The sequence below is a fragment of the Falco biarmicus genome, chromosome 4 (genome assembly GCF_023638135.1).
Source record: "Falco biarmicus isolate bFalBia1 chromosome 4, bFalBia1.pri, whole genome shotgun sequence".
NCBI classification, from domain to species: Eukaryota; Metazoa; Chordata; class Aves; order Falconiformes; family Falconidae; genus Falco; species Falco biarmicus.
In genome coordinates, this window is record NC_079291.1 from 6,747,186 (window position 1) to 6,766,886 (window position 19,701).

The 19,701-nt window shown below is 41.6% G+C and overlaps 1 protein-coding gene across 4 annotated transcripts in view; it reads left to right on the forward strand.

Moving 5' to 3' along the window:
- KAT2B (lysine acetyltransferase 2B) overlaps positions 1-19,701 on the forward strand; it is a 45,303-nt gene that overhangs the window by 17,849 nt on the left and 7,753 nt on the right. For all 4 annotated transcript variants that reach the window (XR_008821690.1, XM_056337962.1, XM_056337961.1 and 1 more), the window contains exons 6-13: positions 1,055-1,246; positions 3,275-3,381; positions 5,045-5,170; positions 7,297-7,433; positions 8,853-9,061; positions 13,127-13,253; positions 16,440-16,550; positions 18,066-18,209. Coding sequence is in view for 3 of the 4 variants with exons in the window: in XM_056337962.1 (XP_056193937.1) it covers positions 1,055-1,246; positions 3,275-3,381; positions 5,045-5,170; positions 7,297-7,433; positions 8,853-9,061; positions 13,127-13,253; positions 16,440-16,550; positions 18,066-18,209 (1,153 nt within the window). In the remaining variant the exon portion in view is untranslated. The remainder of the gene's footprint in view (positions 1-1,054; positions 1,247-3,274; positions 3,382-5,044; positions 5,171-7,296; positions 7,434-8,852; positions 9,062-13,126; positions 13,254-16,439; positions 16,551-18,065; positions 18,210-19,701) is intronic.

The window sequence follows — 19,701 nt, forward strand, 5'->3', positions numbered from 1 at the left end:
CACCAATTCAATTTGAAAACCAGATGATTGGAGTGAAACTGTATCAGTTTCGCAGGCATCCTTGTATTTTGAAAGGTGTGCCTTATCAGCCAAGAACCGGGAGTAGGGCTCTGCGAGCAACTGTATCTCACAACTCTTTTGCATCTCTTGCCTTTGCAAGGATTGAGACACAAGAGTTTGGGAGAGCATTTTGAGACAGGCTGTACTTTGGATCTGGATGAGAAAATCTATGCAGGATCCAGCACAGTCTGTTTGCATCCAGTGCACAATATTTTCGTTGTTGGAGCTTTCATAACATAAACAGTTGTTGTCTGATTCTGCTAAATCTGCACATACCATTGATTGTTCACTTACACACAGATACCCAAATCATGTTTATAAATTTAACAGGTGTTGTGACCTACACGGTCAGTGTATGTCTGATTTACCTCTTCAGTACCATGATCCCTTTTCCAAGGAGAGGAACACGACATGCTGCATTATCACATGCACACCTTAATGTGGAATTCTTTATGGAGGGAGTTACTGCTAAATGAAAGAGTATCAAGTCAGGGTGTAATGGGAAGAAGCCAGCTGGTGGGAGACCAGGATGGGAGCCCAGTCAGATTGGGATGGAGCTAGTTACATGTGTTACCCCTTTTGTGTCTATGTGGGGAAATGTAGAAGTTTAAAGAGGGGAAAATGGCCCAGGCTAATAAGGGTCTTTGGAGCCGCACACAGGAGACCTGGGTGGCTGAATGAATGAGCTGTGGTGAGAATCCCTGACATCAACGTGAATTTTATGTGATCAATTATTATTGTCTGGAACAAGAGTGCTTTGTGGAAACTAGACCGCAGAGAAAAAGAATATATGGAGACTTAAAAGTACTTGGCTGTCATTTCTTTAAAAAACTGAGCAATATAAATGCTGCTTAACTCTGTCCAGACTTGATGTGGAACTGATTTATATGGTCATATAGGCTCAGCCGCGTTATAAATGATGTGGGTAGTGGGTTTATTGCATTAATTCAAATGTTAGATGGTGATAATTATCTGGCTTTTTTTCCCTTTACAGATGGCTTTGTTATTGCAATGTCCCTCAGTTCTGTGACAGTCTACCTCGGTATGAAACCACACAGGTTTTCGGTAGGACATTGCTTCGCTCTGTTTTTACTGTAATGAGACGGCAACTGCTGGAGCAGGCCAGGCAAGAAAAAGACAAGCTTCCTCAGGAGAAACGAACACTAATCCTCACCCATTTTCCCAAGTAAGGGGTCACAACGTGCCTGCATTCAGGGTTAACTAGTAGTATGCCACTTTGGCATGGAAATGGAAAAATTACCTGTAGCTTAAAAGAATTTCTCCTTTTATTCAGCAACAAGTAGATACTACAGCTTTCTTTTCTGGCATAGCTTGAACTAATGTATTGTATGTACACAACCACTTGCTTTGCATTGTCCTAGGGCTTTGCTTTATAAAAAGCTTTATTCATCTTACTTGCTTCCCATTAAAATAGTGTATCACTTCAAAAATATCTTTTATTTTGTCAGGGTGGCTTGGCTCTCTAACCCGTATTTTAAAAGTCTGTCCCTTCAAACAACACAGAACCTACAAGAGAGCTGGTGGCACTTTTGGTATGCAAGCCGCTGCCTGGGGCTAGGGTTGGGTTAGTGCTCAGGGGAATGAAAAACAAGAGCTTTCCAAAGTTGGGTAGAGCCAGGATTTGTCCCTCCTACTATTATTAATAGTGCCTTTTACCACTCTGAAGAATTTAAACTCTCTCTGGGGTAGACTGTTATGGGTACAGGAATGTTTGTGTATATCTGGGAATAGGATCATGATCTGGCCTTGAAAGAGGTATAAAAAAAGGATTTAACACCGCGTTGATACGAGGAGCAGGTGTGGGGGGGAAGGAGGTGTGCATATGCCCCCCTGATTCCCCTGCTTTTTACAGCCTCAATAAGTAATTTGAAAAGCATTATTATTCGCTGAAGTTCCTTTTAATATTCTGCTGGGGAAAAAAAAAAGACAGACAAGCACTGTTTGCTGATGATCTGTGGGAAATATGAAAAACCTTTAAATCTTTTATGGGCTGTGCTTGTCTGAAGCATTTGTCTCTCTGCTGGTGTTACACAGGGTGAACGCTGCAGAGGAGCTGCGGCTCAGAGCACGGACGGTGCCTGGCATCAGTGCAGGGCTCCCGGCTGCTCCAGCTGCTCCTTCCTGGGCAAAGGCAGCACCCACAGGTTATGTCTGTAGGTACCTAGCAAACAGTTGCACGGGGTCTGAACACAGAGCCTCTGTGCTGCCTGTAGATGTAGCCAAGTAGCCTTGGCTGAAGTTTAATTTGTGCTTCTGCTCCATCACAGGTGGGCAAGTAGCTGTCACAAATGTTATAGCTGTTATCAGCTGTGTAGATAGCAGCAAACACTACACAGTGCTGTGCTTAGCTATAAATGCCCTATATATAAAATACAAGAGTAGGACTTGATCCTGAAAATCCTTATCCTGTGCAAGAAAGTCTTACTCAACAGTCCTGTTGGTTTCAGCTGGCTGGTTTCTATACATACAGATGACTCCAGAGGGTAAAAATGTGCTGTGTCAACTTCTGGTCTGAAAACAGCTTTTGTGCAACATCGGATAAGCAGCTATCTTGCTTCTAAGAGGGAATTGATGTATTACCCCTGTGAAGGCAAGCGTGCTGGATAGTCTGATTTGTGGAATTTCTTTCATATCTGATACTAGCAAGAGAGGTTTAAAATCATGCTGTTTCTGTGAGTGTACCAAAGTAAGATTAAAAATGTTGTTAGGCAAGCACAAACATGCAGTTCAGTGTTACAGTAGGACACTTCAAGGAATGAAAATATCTTCCTAAGTGTGTTGTTAATAATTAACACTGGGATTTTGTAAATCTGTAAGAGGCAGAAAGCAAGTGCATCTGCAAAACACTGGTTGATCAAAATAGACATATTTTTTCATTTGTCATTGTATAACATGAGTACCTTGGCATCTGTCAACTCAGCTTTCTTACTAGTGCAGAGGTTTGTTCTGTAAAAGTAGTTTGTAACTGTTTCTGCATTTTCAAATAAGATACTGCTTATAATCAGAGATAAAATTTCATAGGTAAACCCACTCTACTGTGTTTTGTTTTTTTTTAAAGGAAATTGCCAACAGCATTTTCCTACTGAATCAGTAAATATTTTCAAATTAAAACAAGTTGCAAATGCTTAATCTGAAAAATAACCTGTTTTGAGCGATCCTATTAAGTTAAAATTTCACCTGGTTTTGTGCCTAGGTTTCTGTCGATGCTGGAAGAAGAAGTGTACAGCCAGAATTCTCCCATTTGGGATCAGGATTTCATGTTGTCTAGTTCCCGAACTGGCCAGCTGGGAATCCAGACAGGTAATTTGCATTTAGTGATGGGTTAGAGAGCACCTGAACTTAGAGATGAACCTGTGCGAGTCATGAATTCTAAGGAATGAGACATAGAAATGCGGCTTTATACATAGCAGCCTGTACTGAAATCAGTCTGCCTCGAGTAGGGTGTCAGGTGTCTGACTCTCTGTTGCTTCCTCATATAAAGATCCCATTTTGGTGATGAAATCCGTCTAATTGGAGGTACCAATGGAGCAGGCTGAGGCAAATCGTCTGAGTACTCAAGCCACTTGAGTGCACCCATTGTGGGCAGAGAGAATGGTCAGTGGGTAAATGGCTGCAGTGGGTCACCTGCTGGACAGTGGTCCCCTCACATGTAAACCCATGCCTGTCCTCCATCTCCTTAGCAGCAGGGATGTAGGGGCCTAGCATAGGAAAGCAAGAACCTTCTACATCAGATGTTCCATTGCCTTTACACATGCCTTTGATTTTGTTGGCTTTTTTTAGCTTTTCCTTGCTTTGTTTCTTATTCATGTGCTTCATCAGCTTTCTGCAGCTTTATTCACTTCTCCTCAGGTAGGGTACTGATCTAAGTCATCCCTAAAATTGCACGGAGACACTGATGATTTTCTTCCACTTTCCCCTTCTCCTCCTCCTTCCTGTTCAAAACTATTTCTCAGGGGTTGACTTCAATTTTCAGCTATTTAATTCAGTATTTTTTAACAAATCCTTATTTGAAACAATTGTGATTATCAGTTGACAAAACCATCATGTCAGCCCTTTATCTGGTAATGATTTTCCTAGAGTAGCAGAGAAATTCCACTGTGACAGATACATACTTTTTTTGTGAGGCGTTCCTGGTCTGCGCCGTGAGCTGGTGAGTTATACCTTTGGCACAAGTTCATTGCAGCTCTAAAGTTGTGTTGCTCTCAGTGTTCATTCTATCATGTACATTTCTGCAGTACTTCATTTTAATGTCTACCTCTTCAGCACTGGGTTCTTGGTATGAATGTGGTACAAAAGAGCTGTTGCTGGTGATTACACCGGGATAAAGGCATGTAAAGAGAAAGACTGCAGGTGTCCAGACTACAAGCTTTCACCTCAACTCCCTGCTCACCTGCCAAAAGTCTTCACACAAATGAAACCTGGATGATTTGGGATGAATGTTGGTGGGTTTTTTTTAATATTCAAGAGGGAGATGTTAGTCTGTGGCCCTTTAGAATAATAGTTTCATGCTCTTGGCTGGTGCAACAGCTTCTCCCTTTATTGCATTTGATTTGTCCAACCAGCCTTTGAACACTGTTAAAGTGGATGGGTGAAGCTGAGTGATGAGATTTTGCTTTTCAATAGACCCCAAAAAAAGCCTTTTCATGAAGCTAAACACCAGCAGGCTTGGCAGGTATGTGAAGGAAGTTGGTTTTCTTAGCTTGTGCTCAGCACTGCAGAATAATAAAGCCTGCTATTTGCAGCCTCTGTCATCCAGCAGTAATACAGTGCCTCGTTAGGTAGAAGTTTAGAAAAATATGTTGAGATAAAGCTTTCATGCCTCTGCTTGTGAACTGGTGGCACTGCTCTGTTGCACATTAGCTGGTACTTGTCAGGTGGTGGGTGTGATGTTGGGTCCATCATTGTGACAGTCCTTCAGCGTTCTGTGTCCTGATATTTTTGTTTCTCTTTTATGCCTTTGCAGTTATCAGTCCTCCTCCTGTGGCAAGATCTGTTTCATACAGTGCAAGTCCTTCGTCTCTGGAGCAACCCAACAGTGGGAGTATGAGTCCTGCTTGCAAAATTTCTTCTGCCCTTGACCCAAACCTAGGTAACAGAGAGGGAGGCTTGCTTGTTTAACTAGCATAAATGGCAACTGTATTTGGAAAAAAAAATGTTTGAATGAAGTTAAAAAGGGGAAAGGTCTGCTGGTGTCAGAGGGTGTTGCAAAATACTTTACTTGGAGCACATATATTATGAGCCATGAAAAAATGTTTCATTTAAATGAAGACAGAGTACAAGAGGCCATTGCATATTTTTTTAAAAAATCTTTTAAGGTGCTGAACTTGCATACAGTTGAGCCATAAAGAAAAGCACAAACACACCAACCAGGTTTAAATTTAAAACCTGAATAAGGTCAGGTTAAAAAAAAAAAAAGTTTTTGGGGAAAAGTAGTTGTCAAATGCATAAATTCTCAAAAATAATTCCTTTCCCAAACACCTCAGGATTAATGAGCCTGTCAAGAAAATTTGTAGGTCAGACACATGATCGTGAGCTTATGTAAAGTGAGTCCTCAAGAAAGAAGAAAAAGCTAAATGAATTCTTAGCCTCAGTGTTCACTACAGAGGAACTTAAGGCAGCTCGTAAACTTCAGCTTTCTTTGAGGGACAGGTTGGGAAATGGTCTTCAAAGTGGGAATGAGTTGAAGATACTTTTTTTTAATTACAGATCAACAAAATGAGTAGTAAGTAGTCACTAAATAAATTATCTTTTTTGAGAGTTTGAAAAGAAATATGGAATTGATGAACTAATCATTTTGTGCAGCTGAGTCATCATTGGGATTGCCCTTGGCACTACAGAATTGAAACACCACAGATGCAGAACCAGTTTCTAAAGGGGTTCTAAGAGAATTAATGAAATTGTAAGTCTCCTATTTCAGGCAGTTAGAAGAAACAATAATAAACTGATTAAGAATGGAATGACTAAATGCGTGAGTAATATCATGCATGGAAATTCAATGTACTTTTTTATCTGTGAAGGGCTTAGCGAGCATTTGGAAAGGGTTTTGCGTACCTGGATTTACAGAAAGGGGAAGGACTCCAACGTGAGCCCTTCCCACGGGCTGCAGTTCTTCATGAACTGTTCCAGCACGGGTCCCTTCCACAGGGTGCAGTCCTTCAGGAACAGACTGCTCCAGTGTGGGTCCCCCAAAGGTCCACAAGTCCTACCAGAAAACCTGCTCTATCATGGGCTTCATATGGGTCACTGTATTCCTTCGGGCACCCACCTGCCCCAGCGTGGGCTCCTCCATGGGCTGCAGGTGGGTACCTGCCCCACCATGGAGCTCCATGGGCTGCAGGGGGACAGCCTGCCTCACCGTGGTCTTCACCAGGGGCTGCAGGGGAGTCTCTGCTCCAGTGCGTGGAGCACCTCCTGTCCTCCTTCTGTACTGACCTGGGTGTCTGCAGGGTTGTTGTACATATTCTCACTCCTCCTTTCTGCTTGCGCAGGGTTTTTGTTTTTTTGTTTTGTTTTGATTTTTTTTTTTACCTTCTTAATGTGCTATCCCAGAGGTGCTACCACCATCACTGTTGGGCTCAGCCTTGGCCAGTGGCAGGTCCATCTTGGAGCCGGCTGGCACTGGCTCCGCTGGACACAGGGGAAGCTTCGGGCGTCTTCTCACAGAAGCTACCCCTGTAGCCCCCCTTCTACCAAAACCTTGCCACGCAAACCCAATACAATGACTTTTCTAAGTCAAATATGTATGACATCTGACTGTATGTGCTGCTTAGCTTACAAAAAGGGTGAAATAATTCTATAATGGATACTTAATTCCAGTGAATCCGAAATGGGATTTCATGTTACCTAGAAGTATTCACTATAATTTTTGTATTGAGCACTGACCTTCCGAGAAAGCAGCACGGAGGTTCACTGCAGAAAATGTTGAATCAAAAAGGAAAAGCGAATAGTTTCACTGTGAATTTGCAAACGCATAGGAGAAAGAGAAGTATATTAATCCTGCTTCATGCTAATATCCCAGGGCAAAGACAGAATTACAGCAGTGATAAATAAATGAAATCTGAACAATACTTCTCTTTCTCCTTTTCTATAGGGAATTAAAAAAAAACACCCAAAACTTGACATACAAACTAGAGAATATAGCATAAGTCCTAGACTTCATAATGTAAGTCTGTAACAATTTCATTGTTTCTAATTTGTCCTGGTTTTGTTTTATAGGGGAAAAGAGAAAAAATAATGAACCCTATTCTCTGGAGGATTCCAAAAGACCAAGGATTGTAGGAGATATTCCTATTGAGTTAATCAATGAAGTAATGTCAACAATTACAGATCCTGCAGCAATGCTTGGGCCAGAGGTAAGAAATATATAAACCTGGTGTTGCAATGGTCTGTTTGTAAATGGTGTGATTTTAGTAAATATTCCACATGGACAGAGTATTGTAAGCTACGAGTCCACAAAACTTGCTATGCTGTCAATAAGAAAAATAGAGACGTTTGAAGAGTATGATTAGGTGAGAAAAAAATGCTGATGAAATGCATCATTAACGTGAATAGTTCTGATTTTTTTTTTTTTATGCATTGTGTACTGTTTGCAAAGAGAATTGGAAACTAGTGATAGTAAAAAAAGTGGATTCCAGGTTATTTTGCAAGGTACTTCTGTTACACAACAGTTCCAGAGTATGCTTTTTATTATTAATCATAGATGTAGTTCTTAAGGTAAATGGGGTTCAAGTATTGCAGCAGAATGAAAGATCCAAAGTTAAAACCTCTGTTAGTGCAGAAGGGCTGATCTAAACAGTTATTTGCTCCATCTTCCACAGTTGCTCTTTTTTTCTGCTGGAAGAGAAAAACAAACAGAATTGCAGAATTATGCCATGTACAGAATTGCACAGTTTCGGTTTTTTTTTTCTTTTTCTTTTTTGGCTGGCTTTTCGTCCTTCTGTTTCCTTCGCCAGGCTGTGTTTTGCCAGCAACTCTTGTTTGCCAAGGTTTAGCTAGAGACTGCTGAAGATTTGGAACCCCACCTACATTTCTTACTCAGACTATATACTGTGACTGATGGCTCTGCGTATTACAAATGCTGTGCCAGTCTGGCTGTTGGGGCTGGCAGTGACTAGAAACACAGCAGCCAAACTTTGCTCTAAAAAGTAAACAGTATGTGCATGCAGAGATGTTTTGGCATTGTAAAGTGATCTGGAAAAAAAAGTTAAATAAATCGTCTGTATTGAAAAAATTAATCTCCTTTCAAATATATGGATGCATTCCTAGATACATAACAGCAAAATCAGTAGGCATTAAAATGTTCTTTTTAGGCTTTTATAATAGTGGCATAGATAGTGGAAAACACTACTAAAATGAAAAAAAATACAGCTTTGCCTGTACCACCATTAAAATACGTGATTTGCAGTATGTGTAGGCGAATCCACTGCTTTTGTCCAAGCTGGCAGGACTAAAGAAAATATGAAGACTTAGGGGCATAGGCTTCAACTGGATGAGTGTGTCCCTCGAGAGTTTGAAACTTCTTGAGTCATAGCCATCGCTGTTGTTACCGAATCTTTCTGAAAAGAAGTTTGAATAAGCCTTTGTATGCTATAGTATAGACTTCCATCCAGCTTATTTGATGGTGTCACTTCTGCTAAAAAAGTTAATCATTGGTAGCTCTATTTTTGTAAAAAAGATGGCTTGGAAAAAAGAGGGGTGTGTGTTTAAGGCTGTTCCATCAGAGGATGTGAAATCTCGAAAACGTGACTTTGTTCCTCTTTTGTGTGGTGCAGACCAACTTCCTCTCGGCGCACTCGGCCCGGGACGAGGCGGCGAGGCTGGAGGAGCGCAGGGGGGTGATCGAGTTCCACGTAGTTGGCAACTCGCTGAACCAGAAGCCCAACAAGAAGATCATGATGTGGCTGGTTGGTTTGCAGAATGTGTTCTCCCATCAGCTGCCTCGAATGCCGAAGGAGTACATCACACGCTTGGTCTTTGATCCGTGAGTACTGCTGGAGAGGGGTTTAGGGGGTGAGACGAAGAGGGTGGTGCTGGTTGCCAGAGCAATGTAGGAAGGGACCAGCAGAGGTGGCGTGGAGGACGGCTCTGCCTGTGCTAACCTTTTCCCATCTTTTCAGGCTCCCACTCACTCCTGGGTAATCTAATTGGATTCTACCCAAATACTATCTCGGTGGCTGTATTAATGACAAGTGACTTCTTGTTGTGGGACTGTGGTGGGTTGACCCTGGCTGGACACCAAGTGCCCACCAAAGCCACTCTACGATTCCCCCCCCTCAGCTGGACGGAAGAGAGAAAATACAGCGAAAGGCTCATGGGTCAAGATATAAGGGCAGGGAGAGATCGCTCACCGAGTACCGTCATGGGCCAAACTGACTTGACTTGGGGAAATGATTTTATTACCAATCAAACCAGAGTAGGACAATGAGAAAATAAAAAATAAATCGTAAAACACCTTTCCCCTACTCCTGCTGTCTTCCTGGACTCAACTTCACTCCCCAGTTTCTCTCCCTCCTACCCCTGAGCAATGCAGGGGGCTGGGGTCAGTCCATCACACGCTGTCCCTGCCGCTCCTTCCCCCTCAGGGGGAGGGTCCCCACACCCTGCCCTGCTCCAGTCTGCAGTCCCCCCCTTCTCCCCCAGACCCCTTCTTGAGGTGCTACCACCATCACTGATGGGCTCAGCCTTGGCCAGCAGTGGGTCCGTCTTGGAGCTGGGTGGCCTTGGCTTTGTTGGACATAGGGGAAGCTTCTGGCATCTTCTCACAGAAGCCACTCCTGTAGCCCCCCTGCTACCAAAACCTTGCCACACAAACCCGATACAGGGACGTGGGCCTGTGGGGAAGGCTTCTACCTATCTTGTACTTTTTAATGTCATAATTACTTTCTGACTTTCAGTTCTAACGCTTATTAGTGGTTTCCAGGCCCATACTAAGTTGCAGGCTGCTCCATCATCTGTGGAGATCTTGCACCAAATGGCAGCAGAGACTGAAGTTTTTTGATGAGAAGAACTTGTGTGATTTATGAAGAACAGTGTTCAGCTTTGGACCTTTCCCTACAAGACTTTGAGGTGCTGGAGCGCATCCAGAGAAGGGCAGTGGAGCTGGTGAAGGGTCCAGAGAACAAGTCTTATGAAGAGCAGCTGAGGGAACTGGGGTTGTTTAGCCTGAAGAAAAGGAGGCTCAGGGGGGACCTTATTGCTCTCTACAACTACCTGAAAGGAGGTTGTAGGCAGGTGGGGGTCACTTTCTTCTCCTGAGTAACAAGAGATAGGACAAGAGGAGATGGCCTCAAGTTGTGCCAGGGTGAGGCTTAGCTTGGATATTAGGAAAAATTTCTTCACCAAAAGGGTTGCCAAGGATTGGAACAGGCTGCCCAGGGAAGTGGTTGAGTCTCCATCCCTGGAGGTATTTGAAAGGCATGTAGATGTGGCACTTCAGGATGTGGTTTCATGGCAGACTTGGCAATGCTAGGTTAATGGTTGGACTTCATGGTCTTAAAGGTCTTTTCAACCTAAACAATTCTATGTTTGTATAAACAGCAATGTTTAAGTCAGCATGGGAGAAATCACTCCTCATCCACCCAAGCACGTTGCTTTTCTCTTGATCAGTGCAAGCTTCTTGGCTTGCTTTGGGTGCAGCTTTACACTGCAAGCACTTGAAAAGAGACACACTGGTTGTAGCAGCATCCACAGTTTGCATGTGGTCCTCCACCTAGCCCAGTGTCCTGACTGAATTGTGCCTCAGCTGCTCAAGCATGAAGGGAGGTTCTCCTCAGCGGTGTCCACTTTTCCAGCATTGCGTTTCTCACAGGGTCTGCTTCCTTTCAACGGTGTGTTCTCCCAAAATTTCTGCCTCTGAACAATCTGTCCCCGATAACAACCTAGGGCAGGGGTCCTCAAACTACGGCCCGCGGGCTGGATACGGCCCCCCAGGGTCCTCAATTCGGCCCCCGGTATTTACAGAACCCCCCCGCCCACCCCCGCCGGGGGTTGAGGGGGAAACCAAGCAGCCGCAGATGACTGCCTGCCACTGCATCCGCGTGCCGGCCCCCTGGTTAAAAAATGTGAGGACCCCTGGGCTAGGGTTTTACTGCACTGACTGCAGCATTTCGCAGTGGAGGGGGCAGGCTCGTTGCTTTGTGCCAACAGAGACCTTGAGGAGCTCAGACTGAGCTGATCGCAGCCAGCTGTGCAGCCTGGTTTGTGGAAGAACCTGTCTCCACCACCAGCGATATCAGTGCCTGTCTTTGTGCCCAGTGTTATATTATAGCTGCAGCGGTTAGGAAAACATTTCTGGAACCATTCCCTCTGCGTTTAGGCTCACTGGCACGCCCTCAGCCATATTCTCTCGGTGCCAGCAAACACTGCTGCTGCTGGGGCTGTGCCAGCCCTGAAGCACAAGCAGCCCAGTGCTGGGGGCTGTTGGACGGGGGCTCGGTCTGTGGGCACAAGAGACTGATCCTGGGGCCTTCCCCTGGGTTGTTCAGGGAGGAACAGCACTTGTCTGGTGAGGGCCAGCACCAGCCCACTCTCTTCTACCTCTCCTGTGTTGGGGTAAGAGGTGCTCAGCTGGGAGAGAGAGCCAGCGCCGGGATCCTGTCTGAGTTTAGGAGCCGGAGCAGCATTATGGTCTCAAGCAGAGGCTACTGGCTGAGAAAGCCACCTTCCCTCATAACCAGATAGCAAAGCAAATTTCTGAAGCAGTGGTGCTGAGTCATGGCTTTCCCCCATACTTCCTACTGGGAAAGACTCTTCTAGCAGGTTGAGAGGAACTGCTGGTAGTTAAGTGCTCTTCAGTATAGATATGTGTCTGGAGAGCAGTCTGTGCTTGAGGAGGAGGTACGGCTATTGCAACAGCTAGGAAATGCCCTCCTCTGTGTGCCTGAGGCAAACATTGGCCCGAAGGGAGCGAAGCACACCGCCTGGGCAGCTCAGGGTACCCCAGCGTCTGCTGTGAGTCTCCAGGGACACACACACTGGAGACCCGTGCTAAACAGTGGGTACCCCCAAACCTGCATCAAATGTGAGATACTGGAGTCTGACAGTTCTCTTCCCAAATCTCTTTTTTTTCAGTTATTACCTTACTTACTATCGCCTTTAATGTTCTTATTTCCGAAACGGCCATCCTTACTGAATCTTGTTACTTAAACAATTCAGACATGAGTAAACAAAATTAAAAGCTCAAACTACTGCATTTGTGCTGTCGTTCCACAAACAAAAAGCACTAAAATAAGTACAAGGAAAAGAAGAATATATAAAATGTATAAAATCTCCTTCAATGGTAGCACATAAAACATAACTACTCTTCAGACCACTGTTTATGGCGAGGGCTTACTTTTCGCACTAACCTTTCCCCCAAAAATGATGTCTTCTGTAAATTTACTGTATTTATACGATACCATGTATTGAATAATCTAGAAAATGGGTGCAGTGTCAATCTTTCCAGACCTTGAGGGTTACACTAAAATTTTAGTCCTTGACACAGGAGTTCAGATTGCACCTTGTTACGGTTTCCTGGCAGTCAGTGTAAGAGCAACAGAAATAGATACTTATTCTGGTCTTGATTCCTCTAAGAGAGGGTCATTAGAAATAACAAATATCATTTCTTGCATCATCAGCTGCATTTGAAACTGGTAGCTTAGCTATAGAGAGTGCATGCAAGGAAACAGGAATCCGTTAGAGAGGACTTACTGTCCTGTAACTCCATTAATCTCTATAATGTAGTCAGGGTAAAATCATCCTGAGAACTGTGCAATGGCATAACTGTCAGCAATAGACTCAATGAAAGCAATACAACTCTTTATTTATTGGGCATTACCCTAGTATCTAGGAGTACTTGGTGAGGCCAGGACCTCGCTGCGTGAGTGATTAATTTTACGGTAAATTCAAAGCATGGTGTTAGAATAGCAACTCTTCTATAGATATAAGCATATACAATTGCATTAGCATTGTGGAAAAAAGCGAGTCAAGTTTCTGAAAAAAGGTAGGTAACGGCATTTGATGTACTATGTGCTTGAATTAAAGTTGACTGTTGTTTTTGTCTACTCAGGAAACACAAGACCCTTGCATTAATAAAAGATGGTCGTGTTATTGGTGGTATCTGCTTCCGCATGTTCCCCTCCCAAGGATTTACGGAGATTGTTTTCTGTGCTGTGACTTCCAATGAGCAAGTCAAGGTAAAAATAATGCTCAACTAGAGTTTATTAAATGTACTTGAGTCCCATTTTCTGCTGCACATGCTCCTAATTTTGTTAGCCACATTGAATATATTGCGGAGTTGCCAAACAAAAATAGAGTTTGAAAGATACAGTGATTCAGAATATAATACACAAAACCTAAACAAATGTGCAGATTTAGAATTGTCAGCGTAATAGTAGGATTACTTGTAGTTAGTTAAAGAAATAAAATCTTTCTCAATACAACAACAGGGGCCAGTAGTCTCCCATTCTTGGACTGTTCACTCCTCTGTCTCCAGCAGTTGCCTCTCTGTGTAGTGTAACACCTCGTGGTTGACTTGAAACAAGTATTGCTTGTGTGTGACTGTAATTTGTGTTCAATCACTTCGTCATGGTTACATGACTACAATCAAATATCTATCTATAAATTAGATATAGTTTTGCATCTCAAAATAAGCGCATGGTCTATTCTATACACTCTATTTTTGAGTTAATTTCACAAAATGTTCTCCGAGTGTTGAGAATTAGCAGCTGTGTTGAAAAAATATAGATCACTACGAATACAGGAGATCCCTTCTGCTTTCCCTGGGACTATTGGTAGATCTGTGACTTTGGGGATTTTGCCTATAGATGGTGCTGTAGCTTCATGTTTTTCAGTTGAAACTGCAAGAGCCGAGGGGTGGGTTAATTCAGAGTTCGTAGCAGTTGAGCATGCAGAAATTGTGTGCCTTGTGTTGAAGGGAAGACCTCTGGGTGTGGAAGGATAACAGAGCAGGATTGAAAGCCTGTGACAGCTGTTTGTACTTGGAATATATTTGATTTTATTCAGCGCTGGTGTTAGAGGAACGTTGCCTTACACTTAGCAGTGGTCTGTCATAAAAGTATCTAAGGCATTTTAGCAAATGCAAAAAATAATGGAATATGCTTAAATTATATCTATTCTAAGCTTGACTAGTTGATAAAAGGGGTGTTTTAATTCCACTAAAACAACCTACTGCACTACACTGCCAAAGTTAGGCTGCCAAAGGTGTGTTGTGATTCTCCAGGAATAACCTTTCAGAATATAACAGAGCAAATAAATCTGACCAATCAGAGAGCCTTCGAGGCTGCATATGCACACATAATGCACAATTTATTCTGCTACCCTCTGGGTGCCTTGCTGAATCAGTTGACTCTGTCTGAAAATTTACCTTCCCATGTTCCTGTCTGAGTAAGGTGACCCCTACCAGCAGGTAACTGAGAAAAAAAGAAATGTTCACACATGGATGAACTGCCTACTCTTGGGAAAAATAAATTCCTATTTTAATTGAGATTGTGGCTGGATTAAGAAATATGGGTACTGCTTTCCTTTATATGTGATATCTAAAAGTTGGGTTGGTTTTGAGATAGTTTGATCCCATGTTACAAAATTCTTTTAGATTTTACTGTACATGGCTTAGTTTCCTTTTAGGATTGTTAGACTTTTGGCAAGTGTTTGTGAGAATGAATGAATCCTGTGAAGATTATAAAAATAATAGGTCAGCAAAAAATGATTGAAGTAATTGCCATCATAATTGCTGGAATTTCTTTCAGACACAAAGCTGACGCTTTTTGTCAGAGATTAGGTTCTTGAGAATTACTGGGATGAGTTGCAGTGTTTCAGGTGTAAATAAAGGCAGTCTTTCAAATGCTGTCCCTTTCTCGCTGCTGATGAGAAGGGAAGTGAGGAGCTTGGCTAGTTAGTGTACTGCTAGTCTTCTTTTAAGGAAAATATTTTTCATTAAAAATTTCGGTTCAGAGTTTTTGTCCTCTTCAAAGAATTTGAGAACTCAGATTTGCAATTAGAAAGTCTCTTCATTATCTTGAGCGCTTCTGAGTGTGAAGAAATGCTATACCACTTAACATGTTGCCAGTTGTCAAACCACTTCTGTATATTTGATGCTGTGCCTGATGTGTGCCACTTGAACAAGTGAACATACAGCTTTAAGAGCCTCCTCAAATTCAGAAGTACTTATTTTTACACATATGAGGGGTCTCAATTTCAAATATGAGGTCCGAATGCCAGATGCGCCAAACACTAGCTGGAAAGGAAGGGCACAAATGTTATACCTAGATTAGCAGGACTTTAAAGAAAACGTGTCACTTCTACATTTTTTGTATTAAGCTTCAGCACTTACCTAACTTGCTTTTATCTGGCTATTTCCATGTTTGGGGCTATTAAATTGTGACTTGAATCAAAAGTATGTATTTTCTGATTTATTTTTCTGGCTTATGTACATAAGTGAAAATTTCCCCAGTTTTCAAGAACAAAGTACCCAGAACGATTCCGTATGTATTTCTGTAAGTGTCCAGTTAGTCTCCATGATGTTAGAATTGGAATGTATGCAGAAGCAACACATTATTATGGGCTTTCCTGTCTGTTTCACATTTTTTCATCTCACGGCAGAAGAGGAAGACTATAGCTTACTTGTGAATAAATGGAACTTTTTGTTTACTTTGGGGTTGAATGAAAATGAAAATTATTCCTGTGGGCAGTCAGAAGGCATAGCTATTTATTTGATTGTGGACTCAATAATTTTCTGCTGCTTATTATGGTAATAACTGTTTCACTATACCCTCTTATGCCCTGTGATAAATTCAGATGAAAAAATCTTTGAGGCAAAGGCTGTTTCTGCTACAGGTGCACAGAACACAGTGAAACAGGGGACGCATCTCAGAATGGTGTTCCTCCTTTTTTGAAGTTTCCAAGTGATACGGCTAAGAAAGGGTGCTCTATTATTAAAATATACGTAGTTTTGCTATTGGTGAAATATGTGACCATTAATAGTTGATATCTAACTTAAAAGGAAAAAAATAACGTCTGCACCTTCAATTACAGCTTCCAGGACAATGTACCTCTGTAGAGCCATGCTTTTACCCCTACAGAGTCTAGGTTTTGGTCTCCTTTAGATTAAAAGTGAATCAGACACAAGAAAATGTGGTATTTTGTGTTCCCTGTTGGGCCACAAAGATAGCCTTACAAGGCTGAAAATGGTTTTATCTTGAGGCTGCTTCACCAAGTATAGTTAGGGGAAAATCTTTAAAACAGGATCTAGAGGAAAGGCTGCATTTTGAAAAACAGTCTGTAATAACCCTTAGTCCACAGTTTCTAATGTGTGCAGTCCCCAAAGGCTTTGCAACGGCTTTCTCCTCGTACGTTTCACACAGGGTTATGGGACTCACCTAATGAACCATCTGAAGGAGTACCACATCAAACACAACATTCTCAACTTTCTCACGTACGCAGATGAATACGCTATCGGCTACTTCAAAAAACAAGTAAGTCAATGTAAGAAGTTCCTTGATGCAAGAAGTTAACACCTAGCAGTGATGAACTAAAAAGCTAGATCTGACAAAGTAGTTGGATAAAATGCATAGTGCAATTTTATGTGTGTATTTTTTATCTACAGATGTGCTCTGTGTTCATCTTGTGTAATGGTATTAGCTTATAATGCATTTTACTTCGATGGAATCACCTGAATATAGGTGTGCGGCCTAGCAAATGTAAAAACCAGTCGAATATGGGTTGGCTGCTGCTTCATTCATTGGCTGCATTCACTGATTCTGTAAGAGGTGTAAGAAAAGCCCAGACATACCTGTGGCAGACTCGAAATTACCTGACCTGTGCTCACAGCTCCTCCTGATTTGAAGCGTGAGGTTCAAGTTCAGGAAGGATTGTGATGTCTAATCTGTCAAAATAGATTTGGTAGATTAAACAGGTATCAACTATCTGGTCAGATGGCAGAGTGAAGATGGAGTCAGACTATTCTCAGACATGTACAGCAATAGGACTACAGGCGACAGAAATTGGATCGTGAGAAATTGCAACTAGATAGAAGTTGTTTTTTTTTTTTTTTTCTTCCTGTCCTAAGGGTGGTGAAATACTGGAAAATGTTGCCCAGAGAGGTTGTGGAATCTGTCCTTGGCAGTCTTCAAGACTGGACATGGCCTTGAGCAACCAGACCTGATGAGACCTGCTCTGAGCAGGGAGTGGGCTAGGTGACCTCCTTAAGTCTATTCCCAACTGCAGCTGTTCTGTGACTTTGTATATAAAACTGATACAATTTGCTCTTCACACATTCAAAATGAATAAAAGCGGGGCTTGTGATGCGGCTGTGCAGACAGACCCTTTTTGTGTCTGAAATGTCCCTTCCCCAGTTTGAAGGTGCCCAGTCTCCATGTAAGTCTGAAGCCACTGATGGTAAATTGAGGCAGAAGTCCTGGTTTGGTTTCTGCATTTTACTGAGGCTGTAACCTCTGTAACAGAAGAATAACATGCAGCCAAAAGGGAGAGTCCTATGCTGCTTTTTATTGTCTTGGCTAATTCTTTTGTGGGTTTGTTTTTCAGTTAACTTTTGAACTGTATGAAGACTGTGGTATAACTTTGGAAAAAAATACTATGTTTTCTTGTTATAAAATTACTGTATTTCATTGACTTCAGAGCAATTTTGGTTGACTGATGACTACAAGACTAGCATCCTTTAATATTAAAATAGCAAATATTTTGAAAAATCCAGGAAATTTATACACAGTGAAAATCTTTTTTGACCATCTCTTAATCTTCCTATCTCCCTTGCTTTCCTATGCATATAAGCAATTAACTATTCTTGTATCAAGTGACTCCCATGAGAAGGTGTTTGCGACACTATTAACCATGGTCTGTAACTCGTCCTGTTGTATTGTCTGTATTTTAACATTATAATGAATTTAGTTCTAAATCATCATAGCCTCTCAGTTAAAACAAATGTAAAAGGAAAATGGCATCATGACAACTTGAGTTTTTTTCTTCTTCAGGGTTTCTCCAAAGATATTAAAGTACCAAAAGCAAAATATGTTGGCTACATCAAGGATTATGAGGGTGCCACATTAATGGGATGTGAATTAAATCCAAGGATCCCCTACACGGAATTTTCTGTCATCATTAAAAAGCAAAAAGAGGTAAAGGCTGAAATGAAACACTGATTATTATGATGTATTCAGATGTTTAGACAAAATTCAGTCAGTGCCAGGCTAGCTTTGGTCTTTGCTTTGGTGCTTAAAATATTGGAATATGTACTTCTATTAGGTAGAATAATTCTTTCATTGAGGTCCCAGTGCTATAATTTTGCAGCTGAAACATTAATTTCTACCTTACTAACTTTATGATAACAGAAGTGTTGAAAAGTACTGGTATTTTGAGGAGTATTTCATAGCTAAATTTTGTCATAGATGATACTAAGCAAAATCTTGTGAGATTGATTTGTTCTGCAGCTTTGTCATTTTTTTCCCCCCCTCTATGACAGTAGTGTACTTTAGAGTGACTTTTGAATGGAGTGTTTGTACTGCGTGCCCTGTATTCTACTTGAAAGAAAGAGGATTACTTTTTCTGCCACTGTTTTAATATACCAGTCAAGGGTGGGCTGTCTTAAATTCCAGGCTGTGCCTTCTTAGAGCTTAAGTGGGATGTTCTTTCTTTAGTCCATAATAAATTAAATATAAATTTATAATAGAAATATATAAACTATATTCCATATAATAGCAGAGTTCAAGTGGGATGTTCTTTGTTTAGTCCATAATAAATTAAAGGTAAATTTATGATAGAAATACATAAATTATATTCCATATGATAGCATAGTTCATTAGTCAAAGAATTAAGACATTTCAAGTTGTGTTTAAATACCTTTGTGTGTTTTTAAAGACATACAAGTTACAAGGATAATTGGTTCTTTCAAGGTTGGTCAAATCTCATGACTTTTTATTGTGTTAAAATGCTCTTTTATGGAACAATTATTTTCATTCCAATATAACTATGTGGCCCGTGACTGCAGAAAGAAAGACAATATCTGAGTGCTATACATTTAGTTTACAATTTTTGTTTACGTTATTTTGCATTCTTCACTCTCTGATTTGGTGGGATGTCCATATTGTTTCAAAGCGCTTGGAAACACTCAAGTGCATTGGTCCTCCAGCCATCTCACGTCTACCATTATTAGAAAGAGAGCTTGTTGCTGTTGTATTTTCTTAAAGAATAAATATATACACCTTTGGAAGTGCATCTTAGGATTGCCTGTTTGACACTCAAAACATGGATCGGGGTTTTTGTTCTCCCTGTTCCAAGGAAATTTAGAAATGGCCCTCACAGTCTGCAGCTTTATGAAGAATGTTTGCTTGTCAGCTCAAATCAAAAGCAATGAAGATGATACCTGGACGTAAGTGGAATTTTGAGCATTGATGCTATAGATTAGGTACTGATTTGGTTTGCTGCTGGTATGGGCCAGTACTAGACATCAGAATTTTATAGTCTTCTCCTTTTAGAAGTGAAGCTTTTAATGGGATCTCAGCTTTTATTTAAAGAGTCAGAGCATATGCCTATGGCTGCTAAGACCATGTCACCCGACCCTTGGGTGCTGGTCACAGAACCACCATTTGTGAGTTTGCACTACCTGGTGTG